Source organism: Gavialis gangeticus, unplaced genomic scaffold, assembly GCF_001723915.1.
Source record: "Gavialis gangeticus isolate Ggan-Ray unplaced genomic scaffold, GavGan_comp1, whole genome shotgun sequence".
NCBI classification, from domain to species: Eukaryota; Metazoa; Chordata; order Crocodylia; family Gavialidae; genus Gavialis; species Gavialis gangeticus.
In genome coordinates this window covers 136,143,054-136,166,376 of record NW_017729022.1, presented here as the reverse complement: position 1 = coordinate 136,166,376, position 23,323 = coordinate 136,143,054, and the positions used below count along the sequence as shown (strand labels likewise).

Here is a 23,323-nt window from a genome sequence, read left to right as displayed (position 1 = left end):
AGGAAATGATTAGTCAGAGACATAGAAACAGGCATCTCACAACAAATTTTAAAGGAAAAAATAATATAGAACTGTAAATGGTTTGAAGTTCTATAAGAGGCTAGCACAGTACCTCATCCATGTGTCCCCATTAAAAATCAGTCCATATCCTGTGATGTTTTAGATGCCATGGTAATAGGTCCCTTAGAAATTTAACAAGTAATATAAACCAGATCCTGCAGATCTCATGCATTTGTGACTCCCATTGACTTCAAGGAGTTGCATGTGTGCCCTGGCCTTCTCTAACTAAAGTGAATAAGATGCTTTTAACATGTATCAAATAAGCCATCTTACCTTAAATGGGTCATAGAACCTAGTTTTTAATAAATGAAGATAGGTGTCCATTCTACTAGTGCACATTGGATTTACTACTATAATAGGCCTCATGGGCTGAATCCACACATGGTGTGGACATTTGGTTTCCTGGGGACAGCAGGCAGTGGCGCACCTTGCACCGCAGTTACTTGTCCCAGGGCAGTGCCCATGCCACATGCACTCTGGCACATGACAAGTTACCCTAGGAGTAGTAGGGGAGGCTGGAGCCAGCACTGTGCTATCCTATCACTTGGATCTTGGCTGGCAGCTGCAGCGTAGCTCCGGGTGGCCCAGGTCCACTTTTGAGCGGCATGCACTGCCCCACATGTGCTGCTCCTTTTTTTTTCTCAGCAGGTTTTTTTCACCCCTGGATATCCAGGGTTCAAAAAAACCCTCCGCACTGCTCCCTTGCAGCTCAGAGAACACCTGAACGTGTGGTATGTGGCACTGCAGACATGTCTGTGGTGCCAGATACTGCACGGCCGCACTCCTCTGGATGCAGTCTTGATGTTAACTGTGTCAATACTATTTCTCATTTACAGTAACTATTTGGCATTTTATAAGTGTAGCTCTAATCATCATTTCTATTAGTTTTCCAATAAAACATTCAAAGGCTGAAAGAAATCCAATCTAACCTTCTTCAGAAAAGTTTTAAACTTGTAAACAATTAACAACAAAATGCAGAAATAAGTCACCAGGTGAAGTATTCCTTTTTCAGAGCTGGTATCAGAATTGTTTATGTACAGTCACAAGACTCCTTATTAGCTACTAGAATCCTGGCTTCCCACGGGAGACAACCCAACTCATTGTGGAGTTTTTAAGAGCAGCTGAATAGGTAAGGTTAAGATGGGCAGTGAGACCAAGATTTGGGGCTATATCCTCCATTGGGTTAGTGGAAGGAATATAGAGGGGTCCAGCTACAGGTCCTCTTTTGCCATCCAGTTGTGGTGCAAAGTAGAGCTGCTAAAGTGTAGCTTTAACTTGTTCTGTCTGTGTAAAGACTTAAGTTGACCTTACATTAGTGGAAGATTAGTGGCATGAAGCTGATACGAGACAGCTGTATAAAATCTTGACTTATCTCCCACATAGAGTAGATATAGACAATGTAATCCCTTATCCAAGAGTAGTAGGGAAACTGGAAGGAGATTGTGGTTTTTGGGTCTAGCACAATCTCCCTTCAGCTTCCGTACTCAGGTAGCAAACATCACTGTTTGGCCACTAACTGGCATAACATAACCTCTTGTCACCCTAGTTCAGTCAAGGGTGCATCCATTTCCCACTTTGTTCTGCTCCATCCTGTCCAGCTGAGCCAGAAGAGGCATACATAGCAGTTTTGAGGCACCTGCTGTTCTACCTGGCTTGGTACCTATGATGCGGGAAGCAGCACAGTCGTACAAAGTGGAAGTGGGTGGGGAACACAGGCAGGGGGGTCACAGGCAAGCCATACATCATTACTTAACTTCTGAATTCTCTGCACAATGATATTCACTAAACCATGAAGGAAGGCTTTGATTGATTGACTGACTTATTAAGTTGATAAGATCTCTGCTGTACTGAATAGAAAAGCAACAAGCAAAGAAAGCAATGAAATAAGCATTTCTGGCTTTATATCCAAAAGAAAAGCTATTATCTACCAAATGTAATTTAGAAGTTAAACATCTTCCCTCACTCTTAATTTATTTCCCACAAGCATAGTTTTTATGAAAATATATTGTTTCAGTTATATAAGCGAGCATACCTTTATAGCAATGGTGTTACTCACAATATAGTATTTATTGAGGGTAAAAGTTAAAAAGAGATGAAAAAGTAAAAGAAGAATCAAATGTTTCAAGCAATGTGAGAATCAAGTGATACTTCTGGTCACTCACCTGCAGTGGTTTTTTGGTTTGTTTGTTTGTTTTTGCATAGGTTGTGATAATGAGGGATTACCATCATGAAAATGTGGTTGATATGTACAACAGTTACCTTGTTGGTGATGAGCTGTGGGTTGTGATGGAATTTCTAGAAGGTGGAGCTTTGACAGACATTGTGACTCACACAAGGTATGTTTGGTTAGCTTTACCTGATCATTGTTTCATTGTTCAATGTACTTAAAGCACAATAAAACCTGTGCTGGAACTGGAGCAAGATGGCTTTTTGCTCTCACTTCATGGCCCTGCCAGTTGGAAAGAAAACTGCAAGAGGTGCAGGGAAGCTGACTGCGATTCTGAAATCTATCCCTCACTATAGACACTGGATGACTGTGTGAAAAGTGATGAGTAGTTTTAATGTAATTTGGTGTTTTCAACATACAGGCCTTTGAAGTATCATCGTTATTTTTTTGCAGCTGATAAAATGCAAAAACTCTGAAAACCTTACTGGAAATTAATCTTTTAAAAATTCTCCCTGTAATCAAAGGCAGTTTTTTAAACCAGTTATATTTGAAAATGCCCGGCTATGCTCACTACACAGCAATTCCATTCTTCTGTCTTTCTGTTGTTCAGATATCTTTCAGGATGAATGGAAAGACCTATACCAACCACTCAGAACAGAGTTTAGGGTCCTGTGTTTCTCCTGCAGCAACGATATAGCATAGCATTTCAGCAAACCAGAATCATTATACTTCTTGAACAGCAATGAGTGATGTCTCGTCAGTCATACTAAGGGAAACGTTGAAATGTTACCTTACATTTTAGTAGACAGGTAATGGAGGGGATGATTGTAGCATTTATAGAAGTTCACATTTTGTTAGGATCAAATTCAGTTCATTTCCCCTGGTTCTCATGTACCTGTCTCGTCCACACTTTTACTGCTGCATTGGCTCTACTTGAGTGAAATCCTGGCTTCATCGAAACCAGGGACAAAACTATCATTGACTTTGGTAGTGCTAAAATTTTTCCTCAGAGGCAGAGCAATGTGAGGGAAGGCGGGAGGTGTTTGTGTACCACTTGAACAATGGTGAGAGAAGCTATTATGCCTGAATCATTCAGAAGTAATGCCTTCAGCAGTGCTAGGAAAGCTTCTACTCCTTGGCAGTCTGCTTTTACATGAATTGTGTTTTCCTTGACAACACCCAATATCTTGTTTGTTAAATTTCAACTGGCATTAATATCTCTTCCTCCCACATATATCTTGCATCATGGAGTGCTGCCTACATTTAGGCTACCTACTGCTTGAGCAAACTGGGAAGGAAATTGCTCCCTGAACCTCTTAACCCACAATGCACCTGTGTTGGAACAACCGTGTTTTGTTCTTTAACCTATATCGCCTACCTCTGCTAATTCAGCTCTAATACAGAGTGGCTCATAGGAATTGGCCAACTGGATCAGAGCATGTTTCCGTTGTGTTCTTCACCCCCTGAAACTGATAATGTGGTAGCAAACCCTGAATGTTATCATTTAACTGCCAAAAGAAAATGAAACAGATGAAATCATAGTTTCTCACTGTTGGAAATTCCTTCTCCAGCCACAGCAAGGCAGGGCCTTAGCTATAAACAAAAGTTGCAGTCATTTAGCTGCACCAGTATACTTAAAGGACTACAATGTTTTCTTGCATGGAAATAGTTGTATTAATATAAATGCACTTATCTTGGTACAGCCTCTTCCATTCAGGAGGGGAAATAAATGCATTTGAAAGAGTCTGCTGGTACAGCTGCCCAACCCCTTGACTGAGAGGCACTTTCTTTCAGTAAAAGAGCTTTTTTCTGATGTAGGTTTAACTAGTTCTTTGAGTAAAATAACCTACACCAGGTACTTTGATGTGCTAGTTTGAATTATGCTTTTCTTTCATACTGACAGTCAACATAACTTTGCTGGCCAAACAAGGTTAAACCTAAAATATACTAGTGTAAGCATCTTTATATCAGTATATATGGACACACTAGGGGTTATATGATAATTTTAGTAAGAATAGATGCAGTTTAATCAGTAAATAAACTGGATGCACATAGGTCTCACCCTGTCTTCCAACTTCCCTTCTGAGTAGATTTACGTCATATGCTTTTTCCCTCTTTGCCACCCATTTTTATCCCAGCATCTACTCAGAAAAGTAGGCAGGGAAGGTATATTCTTCATTTAACCAGGAAAAATACTTTCTTCTTGAATCAAAAGTCATCATCTAACACATCTGTGTGTGAAAAATTTATCTAAACAAGAAGAAAAGACTCCCACTTTCTCAAGAACACCCATTCATACATGGAAGTTTGTCATCTGGCAATTTATTGACAAGATCAGCTCACAGTTAAAACAGAAGTTGCAAAATACACCCTCAGTTTTTAAGTCCTGTCTTAACTGATAAGCAAAAATAAATCACAGCATTGTAAGTTATTTGTTAACTAGCGTGACCCAACACACCATAATCACTATGTCAGATATTTTAGACAAAGAGTTTAATGGCAAAGAGATGCTCACTCTCTCTCTCTTCCATATGGCATCAGATATCAACTTCCAAATCCATGAGCCACTGTCTGGTAGTACCGCTCAATACACGGATTCTATCGACCCTGTCTGGCCATTTGTAAAGATTGGAGCTGTTTGTTGGATACCACATTCACACAGGAGGTTGTCCAAAATGTTCATATTGTGAAGTGTTGTTTTGAAGTGTCCATATCCAGATCTCAGTCTGTTCAGCTTGACCCACACTTTTCTGTCAAGGTTGTACACAACAAGGAACTCAATTGGTATTGGTATAAAAGGCTGTAGAAATAGATCTGACCTTTCCCAGTGGTCAGCCCACTCCATTGCTGCCCATGTGTTTGGTTTAGTATCCCCAATCTGTTGGAGGAGCTTGTGGGCTTAATGTACAAACTGTTTATGACTTTTGAGCCTCTTAAGCCTCTATCACTAAAGACTACTTAAGAGCTGTCATAATTTTTATTCACCGAAATCATTCCTTAATCTTCTTTTTGAACATGTTATGACCTTCCTTCAAATATTTTGCTGAAATGTTGCAAAATTTGCATAGCAGAGTTAAAGCAGAAATCGCCTTGGACTTTTTTAATGTTAATGTAGTAGAGAAAGTTTGGGCTGGCCTGACAGAATAAGTGCCTTTTACTGGCTCGACTAGAAGGCAAGGTGAGTAGTAATTCAGAACTGAAATATGGATTGTTTTTCACATCTCTCATTGAATGACCGCTACAGGATGTTCAGTGAATGAAGGCTGCTGTGATTTAGCACACGACAGAATGCCTTACAGCTCATTAACTCCCTCCCATTTCATTGCCAGAACCACAGTATAATGATGCGACAGACTTATTTTTCCAGAAGTATTTATTTCTTTATAAATGATGACTAGATAACTATATCTTACCATCTCTTTTATGGGGTGCTTTTGAAATTCATTTTTAATGTTTCTTTGTATTATACATAATAGCAAAGGAAATAGTTTTGAAGGATTACACATAGGGCATGAATCCACAAATTTCCTCTGAAATTCAGGTATCATTTCCCTTCCTTATTTCTTTCATGATTTCTTTCCCACAGTGATTTATCATTCTTGGCATCTAGTGAACTCACGGTAGATGACTCTTCAGAGTCAGAAATTGACTAACTGTAACACGTTACATTGTACTATTCATTGGGTGTAATTAATGCTGTACATGTACTAATCAAAACTTGGTTCTCAAAACTTTTCCTCATACCTGACCTTTGCAGAAGGATACCCACTCCATTATCTAAAGAAATAAAAGTGCAAATATGCCCTGGAAAAGAACTATCAAAATGGGCTCATGGTGTTCCACATTCGTCATGAGTTCAATTTACAAGTAAAAGACTCTGTGCCCTGCTAACTCAACCTGAGATCTGAGACTCGAACTATTTCTTACCCACACATTATCACCAGTAACAAATGTTCTGTTGGTCAGACTGTGCCCTCAATTACACTTGTGCAACCCCATTAATTTGATGTCCTGCAATAAGCACTCAGTGATACTTCTGCAACCTTTTTGTCTTAAATGCATTTACCACAAGTTCCAATCGGCTGAAGCTGTCTGGAATTCAGTAAACACTTCTGTTGAAGATGCACAAGAAAGAATAGAATCCAGATTACTTTCTTATCCATGTTGCAAACAGAGATAAAAGCATATATTATACTGAAGTCCAGGGATATCACTTTGACAGTGCACAGGGCACAGTTCTATCGAGCAAAAGCATGATACTTTTACACAGTTTCTTTTTAAATAAGAACTACACCTTAAAGGCACGGGGAAGACCTGGCAAGGACAACAGGTCTTGAACAGCACTAAGAAGAATGAGAAGTTCCTAGGGAGAAACATTTGAACCCTTTTCCTCAGAATGACTTGATTACTCTATTAATTTCCATGTAATGATTTGGATGGGCCTGTCTCATGTCCTACTTAGGATCTAACCTATTGTCTTTATCTGTTGCTTCAGTGTCTTATTCTTGCCTTAAGTTGATGTTTGCTGTCACCACTGGTCACCTTATTTTTAGGATGAATGAAGAGCAGATAGCTACAGTTTGTTTATCTGTACTGAAAGCGCTGTCCTACCTGCATAATCAAGGCGTTATTCACCGTGATATCAAAAGTGACTCCATACTTCTTACAAGCGATGGAAGGGTGAGTGCCTAGCATTTCTCCTTGTACTTCATCTCTGACTGGGAGGATCATAACAGACAGGGAAAGTGATAATACAGACAGTGAAACCATCATGTCAAGCAGGGGTGGCCAACCTGCAACGAGTGGCATTTCACAAGTGGCATGGGGAGCCTCTGCATGTGGCATGCGACAGATCAGAGAAGGAGCACAGAGCAAAAAGCACAGGTGGGGGATTGCAGTGGTACTCAGGGAGGGTACAGGCTTAAATGGTCTCACATCTGCCAAGAAGTTTGCCCCCCACCCCCAAATGATGTTAAGAGTTTAATTAAAATCCTATATGATGCTTCAATCCACAGCTGTTGAAGGCTAGAGCCATTTCTGCTTCCACTTGCTGTAGACCTGTAGGACCTACATGTTCTCCATGCAAGAATGAAGGGTTTTCCATGCAAAGTCAAAATGATGGCCTTTACTTGATGATTTGATATCTATGTACAATGCATAGAGTTCCAGGAAGCATGTGGCATCTGGTGAATGCGAGAGACAAAGCTGGAACTCGATATCTGAGGAAGCCAGATCATAGCAACCCTCAGGAGGTCTTTTTTTATATATAAACACCTCCTGATGAGGATGATGATTAAATTGATGCACGGTTGTGATGGAAAGGTATAGCCAAGCACAAACTGCATAGTGTGCTATTTCAGAAACCTTGATTAATGGATCTGAACGCTGTACTGCAATTAAACCATGTGTAGCACTGTTTCAGCTGCACCAGTGCCTGTTGTCAACAAGGGGTTTTTTTTCTAGCCTAGACAAAGGTTGTGATAGGGATTACCAGACCCAGAAAAGAAATGAATAATACTCTTGGCGGCAGTAACCAGTCACCATTTTTCAGATGTATTATTGTCAGTGTGGAGGAGGAAATGTACAATACAGGGTGGCTGTTTCCTGTCCCTCTCCCTGCCTGGTCAGCTACCCCCTTCCTACTTTTTTTCAGTGCCATGTAGTTTTCTGGGAAGGGGAACATTGGGAAGGCAAACATTATCTGCAGCTCTCTGTCCCCATCTCACAGCTCCTCCACATCACTGTTATGGCTTTGTTTACCATCCTTTGGGTAGGGGATCATTTGGTTTGTAGCATATAAAATAACAAAGATTTATTGATCCCTCTGTAATGGAAGACATTCTGGGCACTGGTCAGGCAATGGAAATAAGAACTTATCCTGTACTGCAAATTGTAGATGGACCAATGTATCTAGTTTATTATGATATATTATTTATATCCCAGTAGTGCCTGGAAGCTTCACACCAAGATTGCATCCCCATTGGGCTAGGTGGTCTATATTAAGAGTGAGTTCCTACTTAAATGTAATGTAATATTCAGGTTTAGGAATAGACAGGAAGAAAGGCATCTCCATTTTATGCATGAATAACAGACCTAAAGTAGTCAATTGGATTTCTGAATGGGACTTAGGCAGAATTTTGACATAGCAGGTACAAAAAAAAATCCAGGGGAGGCAACTAAATTCATCACACACCTTTATTTCAATCTGAAAGGTCCCTACATTCTTCGACTTAGGTTTCTGAGACTGCTCAGAAGTGATCCAATTCATGCAGCTAGGTACCTAAACCCACCCCCCAAGCTCTACCCCAGACTACATCAGAACTGGGGAGGGAAAGCCTTCATTACTTGGCTACCTTTTGTTTCCTCTGCTTCTGCCCCTGTGGTTCTGTCTACCTACAACAGACTGGTATCTGTCCCTTAGCCTGATGGTTAAGGCAATCTCCTTAGAAATGGGAGAGATGGGTGGGTTTAAATCCTCTTGCTCCAAGGAGGACCTAAAACCCATGTTTAGGTGCTATAATCACTAGGGGCATCTTAACATGTGCTCCAGGATGAGGGAAAGAAGGGGCACTTTAAGTAGAGAGGCTCTTGGGAGCCCCTCTAATTAAAGCACCCACAACGTCTCATGTATTCAGCATCCCACACTTCAAAATGGCAGCGGGGCACTTTAAGCAAAGCTCATTCAACAAGCTTTAGTTAAAGCACCTCTGCCACCATTTTGAAGCATGGGGATGCTGAATACATGTGATGCCAAGGCTGTGGAAGCAGGCACCGGGCACATGTGTAAGTCCCCTCTATTAGCATGTAAAGTAGGCACCATTAGTATCACCTATGTTTACATGTAAGTATGGCTGCAGATGCTGCACTTCATATTGAAATTAGTGCTTTTGGTGTGCATTAGGTGGGTGCTCTGGATCCCAAATGGATGGTGGCACCTATTATGTTCAGGTATACCCCAGGCCTATGTTGCCTACCTCTTAGAGCCTCCGTTCAGAACTCAGTGCTCCGATTTGCCTGTAGGAAGCACTTAGTTCTCGCCACTGACTTCATAGAGAACTTAGGGACTTGATCCTAGGATCACCTTATGGGACAAAGCACCTAGAATCCTAAATATTGGTGCCCACCAGGACAATCTGTATCTGTTGTATCTTGGCCAAGATTCTAGGAAGTGTAAGGAATCAAGTCTAGGAATCAAACATAGATCTCCTGATTCGAAAAGTCCAAACACCCATTGACTTTGGTACATCCTGGATTTCACCCCTAAGCTAGTGCTCTATTCAAAGACTGTCTCTTCTGCTTTGCTTCTCCTTACAGACTTCACATACCAGGAGGCATCCAGGGAAAGAAAACTCCATGTGTGTGGAAGTTGTTCAGTCACATCTAGAGTAGTGCTGCTGAAATAGCATCTGATTGGGTTTCAGTCTCTGCATACAATGCCTCATTATACTCATTACTCCAGTACTTATTATCTGCAATGCAGATTTCTATGTGGATATGTTGTGCAATTATCTTTTTTTAGAAAATTGTCTTCTTTGATGTACTTGGATGAGCAATGGATATGCAGAACCTCTTATGAACCTACAAAAGAGAAAGCGGCTCAGCTTCCAAAATATGCGTTAGTTCTTCTGTTTTTCATGCAGTAAACTGAAAAATATGTTTGGCTTGGAGAACTTGGATATTATTTGCTTTGTTTTAAAATACCAACAATTATTTCTAAATTCTGATTTTAAAAAAAACTGCCTTCAATGAAAACTAATGTCTGCACTGAAGCCAAAAGAAAACAAATCAATGCTGATAATAAAATGCTGGTCTAAACAATGCAGCAATTTATTTAGTTTCCTCTTTAATGCCTTATATAGCTATTTGGGCTCATGCCTTGTCCCCAGACAGCAGGCTGACATAGTGAATGAGTTGATAGCATGATAGGCAAAGTGTTTCATCTTGAACAATCCCAAAGGTAGATCCTTCCACTGCTCATCCTAGCAGTGCTATCGCATTGCACAATGCACAGCAATAAATGATCTCTTAATGCACAATGGCTTCCATAAAAATTGTCTTCCACCACCAATATCTTCAAACTATTCATGCATGTAAACTTTAAGGAGTCAGTCTTACTAACAGGTGTATTGAATAAGCAGTTTTATATTCATGAAAACAGCATTCCTTGTAAACAAAGGCAATATAAACCCAAGAGTTTAATGTTGCAGAACACACATGTGCAAGCTTGTATATTTTATCACTTCATCATTTTTCAGAAATGTTTTTTTTTAAATGTACTGCTTTTGCTACACACGGCATAAATACAAGGCTCATTTACTTCTGGGTCAAATATAAGGCAGCAAAGTCACACCCTTCAATATAGAAAGCTCCAAGAGTGAAAAAGTTAGGGTGAAAATTTGGAGAATTAATCCCTCATAGAAATTTCACATGCATTGGGCTGAGGATGTGGCTAAATATGGACATAGCAGGAGGTTTGACTCTAGTCAGGGGGTCGCAGCAGGCAGCCACAATATAACATGTCTGTGGGAGTGTGGGAGAAATAGTGAATAAATGTAACTGCAGCCATATTTAAAGCAGTTTTTCATATCTGACCCAGCCAGTGTAGAACATAAGGCTTTTAGTCAGGCAACCAGGTAAGGAGCTAGAGTTTCCAGTGTAGAGATGAGGGAGAATGGGGTATGCTGAGGACAGATCAGTTCAAACCAGGGTGTTCTCTTACATCAGGGGTGGGCAATTATTTGGGCCTGTGGGCCACATGGGAAGTTTTGCTGAGCTGTCGCAAGCTGAGTCAACACCTCTCCCCACCCCCACCCCCCTGGCACAACAACTCAGCAAATGTGGGATGGGGCTGCAGGGGGCAGGGAGTGGTGTACAGGAGCAGGGTAGGCAAGGCTGGGGCAGAACTGTGATACTGTCTTGCACATCCGTGCCCATTGAACTGGGGCTCTACCCCGGCCCCAGCCTTGTGCTGTTACAGCCCTGTGATTGCACAGTCTCCATGGAGATCAGCCAAGAGCTGTGCAGGCAGGTAGGTGGGGTGCTGCATCTGGGGCTGGGGCCAGGATCTTGTGGCAGTGACAGTGCAGGGCTGGGGCCAGAGCAGAGCTGCAATCCACTCCCTGCACACCCCTGTCCACACTCTCACTGCCCCAAGATCCTGGGGTCTCCCCAGTCCTCTTCACTGTCTCGCTCCTGGATGTTGCTCCCCAACAGCCCGCAACCCCACCTCAGCTGCTCTGCCCATGTGGATCCCACCCGTGGTGGTGGTTGTGGGGCAGATGGGCTGGGGTGCTTAGGCAGAGGGGCTGAGTCCAGCAGCAGCAGCCAGAAGGAGCCACCAACACTGGGGCCGCCAGAAAATAGAGTCCAGTTGCTGTACTGCCCTAGCCCCACTGCATGCTTGGGAGCAGCAGGACCAGCCTCACATACCACAGCCCAGGCTGTTCCTTGCTCATGGGCTGGGTGGGACCAAGGGACCTGCCGTGGGCCAGACAAAATCCCTCTGTGAGCTGTATTTTGCCCACCCCGACTTACATACAACACATCAGGCCTCTGAAGTGGGTAGCCAGCTAGGCCCCCTTTTTTGACATGCTTGTGAGTGTTCAGTACTGTCAAGTACACAATGGTGTTCAGACCTTCCAACTGGTTGCTCATTCATGCCTTTGTGGTTTCCTTTTGCTCTATTTTCAGATTAAATTATCAGATTTTGGGTTTTGTGCCCAAGTGTCAAAGGAAGTCCCAAAAAGGAAATCCCTGGTTGGAACACCATACTGGATGGCGCCAGAGGTAATATCAAGACTGCCGTATGGAACAGAGGTGAGCTTCACAAGTGTATTATCCCAATGGCAGTCTGAAACCCATTGGTAGACATGCCAGAAATTAGCCTTGCATGCTCCCCAGGTGCCACTCTGATCCCCTTCCTCTGCCCAATCTGCAGCTCTGCTTTCTGCTTCCTGCCCAGTACTCCTTACCTGATCTCATGCTCTGCCTTTTGCTTCCTTTGCTATCTGCTGCTGTGCTGCTGTCCCCTCCTTGATCTATCACATGCCACATACACAAGCTGCCCATGCCACTTGTGGCACTTGTGGATTCACCACACCTGCTCTAGAAATAAGTAAGATGGGAAAATATTTTAAGTGATCACTGAGAATGTACCTATAGTTTTAAGTATATTTATGTGGTAAAAATGTAGCTGACTTGTATATACTACATCTGCAGTAAAGCAGCAGCAACTGATAGGTATACCTCAAAGCAACAGCATTATATAATGACTTGTTATTAAACAGCAATCCTGGGAGTTTGATAAAACAGGTAGTTTTACTAAGAGGTTAGATAATGGATTTGTATAGGATGGTGTGGATAGGGATGATCCTGCCTCAGACAGAGGGTTGGCCTAGATAACCTGTGAAGGTCCCTTCCAGCCCTACTTTCTACGATTCTACATTCTGTACTTGGAATGCTATACAATGCATGCTCCAGGTGTATTTTTTTAACTAGTGTCATGGTAAAAGTCAGTTTACATAATTTATTTGTTAATTAACATAGTCTAATACTCTTTACATTATCTCTGTGATTTGCAAACTTGATCTGGCAGTCACGTGCATAAAAATGCAAACCTAATAACTCACCCACTGTTTACACATTGTTGCCCCTATTTCACACATATATCAAGTATTTGCCAGTGCAAATGCATAACTGGGCATTTAGAGTCTTCTGATTTTTAGTAGTGATAGTGACTCTAAGGAGCCCCAGATATAAGCATGAAAACAAGCTAGAAAGTTGAAAAGAGTGCTAAATATTGGCCTAGCTCTGCTCTATTGTAAAGAGCTATGCCAAGGTTGGAAGCTAGAAATCCCCAAGCATCCATATGGCAAATAATTGCATCGTGCCTCATATTCTATTTAAGATATAAACTAATAGGGCTTTACTCCTCTCTCTAGGGTTACAGCCAGCTTCTTGTTCTGTATTAACAAGCAGGGATTTCCTTACCTACGCAGACAGGGGATGTGCTGATCCTTCAAACTTTTTGTGTAGAATCTGATGACTTTTTCCTCTAAGACCCAGTTACACCAGGCTTTAGATGCTTTAGATGAGGTTATCAACATTACAATTGGCCTTGATTCCTAACTCTCCAGCTGACCATCAAGAATCAGAAAACTGCAAAATGAAATGTATGGTAGGCTTGTTTTGAATGTACTTCAATTTCAGACCAGGAATATATTCTAAGTAATACTGAAGAAGACTTAGTTGGCTATAGATAAGGCCCTAGGGAAGACTGATGAAGAAGTTTGGTTCTGAGTACTAGGGCTATGCAAAGTTTCAGCAACCGTTTCATTTCAGAGGTGTTTCAGCCCATTTCGGCACCTGAAACACCGGATCCAAAATGAAATGGAAGGCTCAGAAACATCTCCAAAACTAAACAAAACCATCCAAAACATTTCAGGAATGTTTCGGAGGCGTTCCCCAGGAATAGTCCAGCACAGCCTCCCAGCTTTCTTTTTAAAATGCCGAGAGGCTAGGGCCAGGCAGGGGATGGGGCTGGGCAGGGCAGCCATGGGGGCTTCTCCCACAGCTCCCCCCACCGGGGCAGAGGCAGGCACAGCCAGAGGAGCTGCAGCAGAAGCCCCCATGGCTGCCCTGCCTGGCCCCAACTTCTGACCAGCCCCTGCCCCCCAGCTCTTTAAAAAAAAAAAAAAGCTCACCGGCTGCAGCAGCGGCAATCAGGGCCTCTGAGGTCTTGTGGCAGAGCCCCCCTGCACAACACAGGGCAGTGGGGGGCAGCAGAAATTCCCCCCCTCCACTTGGCACCTGCAAGGCAGCTGCCCCATGGCACGGGTGCAGTGTGGCTCAGCAAGGCGCCGTGCACTGTCTGGGAGCTAGGGCCTCTGGGGCTGAGCACTGCCAAGCTCCGACTGACAGCTGGAGCTTCCCCTGCTCCCAGACAGTGCATGGCTCCCTGCTGAGTCGTACTACACCCGCGCAATGCAACTGCTGCCACACAGGTGCCAAGCAGTGGGGGGCAATCCCCACTGCCTCCCACTGCCCTGTGCGGCACAGGGGGGCTCTGCCATGACACCTCAGATGCTCTGATCCCTGCTGCTGCAGCCAGAGAGTGCAGGGCTTTTTTTTTTTTTTTTACGTGCCAAGAGGCTGGGGCCGGGCAGGGGATGGGGCCAGGAACAGCAGCCATGGGGGCTTCTCCTGCGGCTCCCCCCACTGGGGCAGAAACAAGCACAGCTGGAGGAGCCATGGGACAACCTGCAGCCACCTGGCTGTGCCTGCCTTTCCCTGGCTGATCTGAATCTCTGAAACAGTGTCAAAACTCTGAAACAGATTCGGCCAAATTGAAATGGAATAGTGATCCGAGACACCAAAGCGAATCACTGTCCTCCAAAACGGCCGAATCCGAAAGTGAAATGAAACATCACCATTTCGCACAGCCCTACTGAGTACTGTCCCAAATTAACATGAATAACAACCAAGGGATAACAACTGGTAAAAAACATTCATTCATGTACCATTAACGAGTACTGTTGCACACTGAGCTCAGATGATATGAGGAAGGAGACTCACACAGGTAGAAGCCCTGCAGAAATCCCAAGAAGCTAGTCCCATTGGACCACTGGAGTCGCAGAGACAGACCACATAAGCAGCTGTGATCTAACCTTTGGTCTGATCTGCAGGCATCAACTTTGAAAATATATGTTTCAACCAAAAAAAAAAGGAATGTAGAGAAATTCCTACAGATCCTAAGCTTATACACCTATAGTTTATCTGTGGGTTTATTTGAAAGAAACTGACAGTTCTTTGTCTTATGGCTGCAGTCTGACCAACAGGAATTTTTCTTATGGTTTGTTTGTGCAGTTAGGTGTTCACACTGAGAGCACCTAAAAAGGTGACAAAATAAAATCTTCCATCTGATCATGAGTGAGTGTCCCCTGCTCCATCTCCTCTCTCTTCCACCTCCCATTTAGAATCTAGCACAAACCTAAAAGCCAGGGGTGACTGGTGCCTCCTGAGTCTGGGGAGGCACAATTTGTGGGTGGGCCCAGGGGTGGGCCAAAAGATCTATATCCACTCCTATACTTCTTTGCCGTGGCTTAGTGCCCCCCCAGCCTCCAACACAGCACTGGCCCCCACAGCAAAAAATCTGCCCCGTCCTGAGCAGTGCTGAGGTGGGGAACAATCTCGGGGGGGGCACCTACCATCGCCATGCCCCCCCACCAGTTGCCTGTGGTAAAAGCCAGAGTACCTCCAAATATTCTTGTTGATTAGTGGTATGTAGGAAAATAATCTGTGCATTATTTTCCTCAACAGAAATATTGAGCAGTTCAGAAGATTTCTGCTGAACCTTAAATTGTGACTGTCATTGTGGATGAAAGAAAATAGTTTTGTCGTGTTAAACACCATAAAGGCACAGATTACATTTGCTCTCAAAGAGGCAGTATTTTAACTGAAAACATGATCAGCTCATGAAAATGAGTAGCAGTAAAAATTGCTGTGTGTCATGGAGCTATTTTGAGCACTGCCAAACTGTCAGCATAATAGCCCATTGACACGTTTCATTGGAGACTTTCAGATGAGCAAGAGGGAGCTGACTGTGAGTACACATGGGTTCCAGGGAATGTTACAACCCATTTTTTATTAAGGATTGAGTCACAGCATTTCAAAAATGGAGATTACTCTGTATTTATGAAAAAGTAATCCCCTTTCTCTTTGTAATGATAGTGACTCACAGTTTCCCAGCCAAAGAAGTGACTTCTGCTCCCCCTTTTCTACGCCACATGGCAATAGGATTTATCTTCTCTATTTTGCATTACCAATGGTACAATCTGTGGAGAACAGATATATGGTGCATATAAACAAGGGAAAGAGTCACGCAGTAAAGTTGTAAGGAACAGACTGTATCTTCATGTCTCACGCAGGGGACAAACTCTGTTTTAAGTTAGAGCATTTTAAAACCAGTAGGACTCCATTGTCATCTCTGGTACTCTGATTTAATATCTTGCCAGTGAAAGCTGACTTTGGCCTAATACATGTACCTTTAAGTCAAACAGGATGCAAATGATATTAGGCCTTAGTCTCTTTTACACTAAAGTCTCTTTATGCCCTAAAGGCAGGATCTAAAAATGGACACACCTGACATTGACTCCTCTTCCTGGTCCTTTTACCTGGCCACAGTGTATATTAGAAGGTGACCACTCCCAAGGGAAAAATGCTATTTAAGCAAAAGGCAGACAAGGTTCTCTGGGTAAATCTGAGATCTTTTATTAGACCTACTCATATAGTTGGAAAAATTCTTAGCAAGCTTTCGGGTTTAAAGACCCTTCGTCAGGCTGAGGAAGCATCTGCAGTTGGTGTGTGCTCTTCCTGGTTGGAATGACTATTCATTCCATCCAGAAAGAGCACACACCAACTGCAGATGCTTCCTCAGCCTAACGAAAGATATTTAAACCTGAAAGCTTGCTAAGAATAATTTTTCCAACTATTTGAGTTGGTCTAATAAAAGATATCAGATTTACCCAAAGAACTTTGTCTGCCTATGTCCTTAGACCAACATGGCTACAATCCACACCCATTTAAGCAAAAAGACAGTGTTGGCCCCCAACAAATGGGTATAAACTGACCATCGATATATTTAGTCAAGAAATTAGAAGGTTTATAGCTGATAAGCAAATGAACATTTGGTGCATCTTCCAGTAGGAATTGTAGGGACAAAAAGCTTAAGGTTGCATAAGATGGGTTTTGTCAATTTACCAAATGGTTTATGTCAGTGGTGCTTAATCTGTAGCCCACTGGCCAGATCCAGCCCATTGGTCTCTCTACTGGTCTGGAAATTTAGCAGCAAAGGAATAGTGGCAATGTGAATTGCCACTCCCCCGCTGCCAGATATCCAGATCTACTGAAAGGCCCGATGACATGCCCCTGCATGGTAGATCATACTGGTGTGTAGTGGGCCTGGCTTTCAGGTTCACTCCACAGCCAGATCCACTGTGTGGGGCCAGGCTGGTGCACAATGCCAGATTTAGCTGGACTGATCCTGTGTATTGACCCTGCACTGGATCAGGCTCCTAGACTGACACTGCACATGGGATCTGGCCTGCAGACCACTCATCTGACCTGCAGGGCCAGAAGGTTTAGCACCACTGAATTCTACAAAGTGATTGTTTGAAAATATCTGATGACCCAAAAGCACTTCTGTGTTAATGCATAAAGAGACATTAATGTCACTGAGAGTCAAGTCCATTACTATTTGGCAGGGTGCAGAACAGGGTTACAAAAACTGGTTTTGGGGTACCTACAGTATGTCATGCTCTTCCCTAGTCTTGGCAGCATAGAGATTTCTATGTGTCAGTAGGTCAGTTCTTCTGCTGATGTGAATCGGTGGAGCTTTGCTAAAGCCAGTGACCCCTACAAAAATCTAACCCAAACTGACTGGCTCCAGTAGAATTCTGTTGATTTATACCAGCTAAAGACCTGGTCTGTAATTCATTGCTAAAATATGTTTTGAGAACACCCTGTTTTCTTAGGAGCAAAATCTATTATCAACTGGTAAAAAGTTAATAGTTGTCTCAGTGGATCATATTGTACCATCAGGCTTTAAGCAGAAGTACCCACTGAAATCAACTCAGGGTGCTGCTTAACGAAATACCCATGTTTAAACATGTTTCAAATGCTCATCTTGTAATAGTTGTTTTTTACGTGGGTTGCACTGTTCAGTAGCTCTTTGTGTATTACAGGTGGATATCTGGTCACTTGGTATCATGGTCATAGAAATGATAGATGGAGAACCACCATACTTCAATGAACCACCGCTCCAAGCAATGCGCAGAATCCGAGATAACTTACCTCCACGGGTGAAGGACATACATAAGGTTAGAATGCTCATCTTTCCATGACGCCCTGTGTACTTCAAAATGAACTGAGTCCATGAGTTGATGGTGGTGATATAAGCTAATGGCCTGATTGTGGCCTTTGTCTTGTCCTTGAGCCATATGTATACATAAGCCACGTAAAGTGCTATGCTTTTGTCTATCCCAACAATATATTACTACTCATTTTTACCCTACGCAGGGATGCAGTAACTTCGATGTACCTCTACATATACAAACTGAAAAGCCAAATCACCTCCCATTCTGTTTGTTTGGATGGACTCAAAGTCAGAATCGATTTCTCAGTGAGCACATCTGTGCATGCGACTAATTAGCACAAATAAAAGCTGTGGAGTTTTTTGCTCCCATGTGTGCCATTTGAACATGTGCCTGGGAGTAAAAAGCTGTGCAACGTATTGGTCCAGGGTTTATTCATGCACAGGATATGGAGTCCAGTCACAGCAGCCCAGGTTGGCAGGGGACCCGCTGAAGCACAAGTGTGCTTCAGTGTGGGCCTGCCAGCAGGCAGCCCCCACACTAAAGCACCCTCTTGGCCCAACCAGCTGCTCCACAGCATGTGGAGCCTGGTTGGAGCAGCCCTGGGATGGCAGGCTGACTTTCTGGGTCCCCTGCCAGCCCAGGCTGCTCCAACTGGGCTCCATGTGCTGTGGTGTGACTGGCTGGGGCATGAGGGTGTTTTAGTGTGGGGGCTGTCTGCCAGCAAGCCCTGAACTGAAACACCCTGTGCCCCAGCCAGCCAGGGCAGCATGTATATGTGCGCTGCTGTCCATGAAAAAATTCTGCAGCAAGGTAGTACTTGTACGTATTTACAAATACTACCCTGCTGTGGAGTTTGTTTTGTGTGCCATAATAGGGGTGCATATGTAGACAGCAAGATTTTAATGCACAGTTAATTAGTCAACTGTGCAGTAAATGTCTCATATAGATGCTCCCAGTGACAATAAAAGTACTACTCTGCTAACTGACACTATACCAAGATATGTTAAGTGCCCTGTTTTCTGGTCTGTGTCCACACTTAGGTGTCAATACTTTTAATCTACTAATATATAAAAGATAAATGCCCTTTAATTTCTATGTAGGTATGAACTGTAATTCCTGTAATAATTTTACATGAAGTTAAAATATATTTTACTTGTCTTTCAGCAAAATAAGTTGGAGAAAAAAACCACTGTATCATTTTAAGTTGTCTTCTTTTCTACTTTTCATAATATCAATGTGATGTTGCAGGTATCCTCAGTCCTTCGAGGGTTCTTAGACTTGATGTTGGTGAGGGAGCCCTCACAGAGAGCAACAGCACAAGAACTACTAAGGCATCCATTTTTGAAATTGGCAGGCCCTCCTTCCTGTATCGTGCCACTCATGAGACAATACAGGCACCGCTGAGTTGAATGAACCTTCAGGTGGAGGGCTGTACAGAGGATGGATAAAGACTTGTGAAGGAACCCAGAGATTATGTGGAAACCATGGGGAAGGGCAACAGAATGGAAATGTATGACCATCAAAAGCATTCTGGAAATAACTCGGTGTACAAAGTAATGAGGCGCTCTCCAGAGTTATGAAGGACTTTCTACAGTTCTTTGCCATTGAATCAGCTGGCTTCTAGCACTATTGTGTGGAGCAGATCTCTCATAGACAGTTCACTTTGTCTTTCAGCCATCAAAGCAGAAGGACCCAATTATAAACATGGTTGATAAGAAAAAATAATAGAATATAGCACAACCAGGATGAAACACCAAGATTTTATTGAAGAAAAAAAGCTAATGTTATGGCACTTCTATTTTGGAAGATCACTTTTCTGGCAAAAAGCACTTTTTAGCTCAATCATAGCAGTGTAATGTATTTTGAAATGAATTTGTAATTTTCTGTACAGTACTTTTTGATAATTTACAGTACTTTGATGTCATGTAACCATTGTGCTTGTTGAAGTAATATGTAACTTAGAAAAAGTTTGAACAAGACCTTTCCTACTTTTTTATCCCTTTTGAAAAGAGAAAAAAAAATTAGGAGCTTAGAATGCAAGCAAATTTTCCATCAGCTTCAGCCAAATACACTTATTACTTTTAAAGGAGTGTAAACAGCAGAGGCAGAGATGGGTGCTAACAGTACTAACACAGTAATGTTTTTCCCATCAAACAAGCTCCTAGAATCACTAGATCTGATGAGATAATTACAGTCACACAATGGAAATAAGTATTTATGTTGAATGTTTTAAACTATAGTTTTGTTACAGTTCATTGTTTTCAGAACTGTGTATGGTAGCACATGTCCATTTGTTCAAGAAAGGGTTTGTGAAATGGGGTCATCTACCAGCAATAGGGTAGCCCCTTTCTTTTAGTCTGTACTGACCTCATTGTTGCAAAATAATCTTCATTATTTATATCATGTATTGCAAATTGATTGCCGAGGTCTCATTACCAAGCGGGTATTTTCCAAATTTCAACCAGACTGTTGTAATAATGTTATGATGTGTTTGCCATATAGAAAAAGGTGTGCTGCTGTCTAAACCTTTTTGAATGTTAATACAACAGTTGACTACTATGATAATTTTTTGTGTTGCTTGTTAGATGAACTTGCATGTTAACTGTAGGCCTAAATAGATTCGCCTTTAAAATTTTTAGAAATGCTTCATAATTATTTCAATGATAAATTAATTTTATTTATTAATTAGTTCATATTAATTATGTATAATACAAAAGCCATGTCTTTTCCAATTTTTTTCCTACTGACCTCATTTTACAATATGATTATGAAACATAAATCCAGTTTCATGAAAACACTCTAATTAGTTTATTTCTTACAATGGAATTTTGTAGTGAATAAGTTGTTCAATGTTTCTTGTAGTAAAATATAAAAAAAAAACAGACAACATTGGCATGCTGCTGGTCTGATTTCTCTGAGTTTCCTTCCCAGACAGATTTGCCAATAATTTAAAAGCCCCTTATTTCATGTCGTATAAAAAGTGCAAATTAGAAACAAAACTAGACAAGAATGTCAAACATTATGTAAATCCTCTTAAATCTAAATGTCTTATATCCTGTTTCTTTTTCAGCTTACCACTAAATTTGTCTCGTTTAACTTTACAAAATAAACCCTATCTCATGATGTTCCCAGTGCCATAAATACTTTTCAGAGCTGATAGGACCCAAGACATTCAGTACCTCAAAGATTTGGATTTGTGAGGGCTTCAATCTTTGCTGTGTCCTGTCTTTACTGATGTAAAAAGTGACCTGGCTTTGCATAGATTGGTAGATCTGAGGAAAGCAGACCACAGCAAATGTGTCTCCCACAGCAACTTGTAGCCTATAGCAGCCCTTCTTGATTAGGGAAACAGTGCTAGCTTGATCCTGGCATTTCTTAGAAATTATGGCATTTGAAGATTACAACTGTGCCTCCATTGTATCTTTCCCCTTTCTATTTGCCTGAATTTGACTCAGAGCATATTAAATGCTTATATTCTGTAGTCTGGGCAACTCAGGAAAAAGGCTGCATCAATAGAGGCAGTAACAGACCAGGAAAAAAAATTATACTAAAGACAAAAATCAATCTTTTAATCATCTTTGAATAAAAATAATGATTTTTAGATTCTGCACATTTTAAACTGTGCAAGTGGAAGATTTTTCTGTAATTTTCTTATCACTAGATATTTTTAAACAGTATTCATTGAGTTTACTAAAGGTTATTGTCAGCTTAAAAGATTTTGTGAGCACCAGCTACTGGTGAAAAAAATGCACATGCAAATAAAAGATAAATGTTTGCATTCTCCTTGTGGTTTTTGTCCTGCCTATTTTATGTTTTCCAAATTCCAACCAGCTAAGCAGCACTTTTGCAAGAGAGAAAGTTTCCTTTTAAGTTCCATTGACTTGTCCTGCAAGCAATTTATGAACATTGTCAGTATAAATAGGTGTTGTCATAAAAATATATAATTGGTCCTGTCATTTTCTTTCAATTGAGACTAATATTGGTAGCAACCAATGAAAGGAAGACAATGATGGTGGGTTAAAATGGAGATATGTGTAGCCTGTTTCACTCTGTAGTTCTGAGGACATCATTCTGAAGGGATGAGATTACAAGAAAAACCATAATTCCAAAGTAAGTAAATCTCAGCATTAGTTTTATTGAGAACATAATGGATTGCATTTACTGACTTATCACATATGTTGATAGTTATTCATCTCTGAATGGTTTTTAGAGAGCCTGTAAATGTGAGTAGGCTCTTCTCTGGTTCCAACCTATTAGCTTCAAGGAAAACTTACTCAGCCCTGCTGACTCACTGGGGCAGATGAAGGACATAAACTCAAACCTGGATGTAAGAGAGGGAAGAGGGGAAACCTAGAATGATGAATCTAAAGTCAGGCCTAGCAGCCACAAGGAGGGAATCATATGAACTGTTGGGTTTAGTGAGAAAGTTCGCCCTGCATTTTGATGCTTATGCTGTGCTAACATATTAAGAAAGCCAGACCCCTCAAAGGGCTTATGTTCAGGATCTACACAGCAGATGTTGACTTGACTGAGCCACATATTGGATCCATTTCACAGTGGGTAAAATCCCAGCCTGGTTCACATTCATGGAAGTTTGACCATTTACTTAAGTAGAGCTTAGTAGTTTGCACCTTCATAGGGAGGCAATTTTATTGCAATTAAAACCACTTAGTGCCACATTGCTATTGAAAGACTGTGTTTAAGTACTCATGAGCTAAACATGGCACTAAAAGGCAAGAATTAGCGTTCTAAACTAGCTGTTATGACTCAGGAAAGAGACCTTGGACTCATTGGCCATGTCCATATGAGTGCAGCCATGTGGTATGTGGCACTGACCTGTCTGCAGCACCATATACCACACATTCAGGTGTTCTCCATGCTGCAAGGGAGCAGCACGAGGGTGGGGGGTTTATACTAACTAAAAAGATAAGTGTCTGGGAAAGCAGCCACAAAACTCTAAATGGGAGGGGGAAAAGGGGTGGAGGAAAAAAAGCAGCTGGGGATTGAAACAGCGAAAAAAAATAGAAAACAAAGGGGTGGGGGAAGAAGGGGTAATTAAGAACACCCCTTGGAAGGCAAGCTAATGGAAAAGATAACTCCCCGCTACAAGCAAACAGAAAAGATAGAGGGAAAGAAAGAAAAAGAGACAGTAAGAAAAAAGGCTGTAAAGACAAAGAAACCGGAAGTACAGGGGGGGATGGGAGAAAGAGGAGAGAAAAGGGGG

At 42.0% G+C, this 23,323-nt stretch overlaps 1 protein-coding gene across 1 annotated transcript in view; it reads left to right on the top strand.

Moving 5' to 3' along the window:
* Window positions 1-20,216, top strand: part of PAK5 (p21 (RAC1) activated kinase 5) — a 139,336-nt gene extending 119,120 nt beyond the window's left edge. Inside the window, exons 4-8 of the mRNA XM_019516226.1 lie at window positions 2,263-2,396; window positions 6,781-6,907; window positions 11,918-12,043; window positions 17,968-18,102; window positions 19,348-20,216. Of these exons, the coding sequence (XP_019371771.1) occupies window positions 2,263-2,396; window positions 6,781-6,907; window positions 11,918-12,043; window positions 17,968-18,102; window positions 19,348-19,503 (678 nt within the window). The 3' untranslated portion in view covers window positions 19,504-20,216. The remainder of the gene's footprint in view (window positions 1-2,262; window positions 2,397-6,780; window positions 6,908-11,917; window positions 12,044-17,967; window positions 18,103-19,347) is intronic.
* Window positions 20,217-23,323: the final 3,107 nt, after the last annotated feature.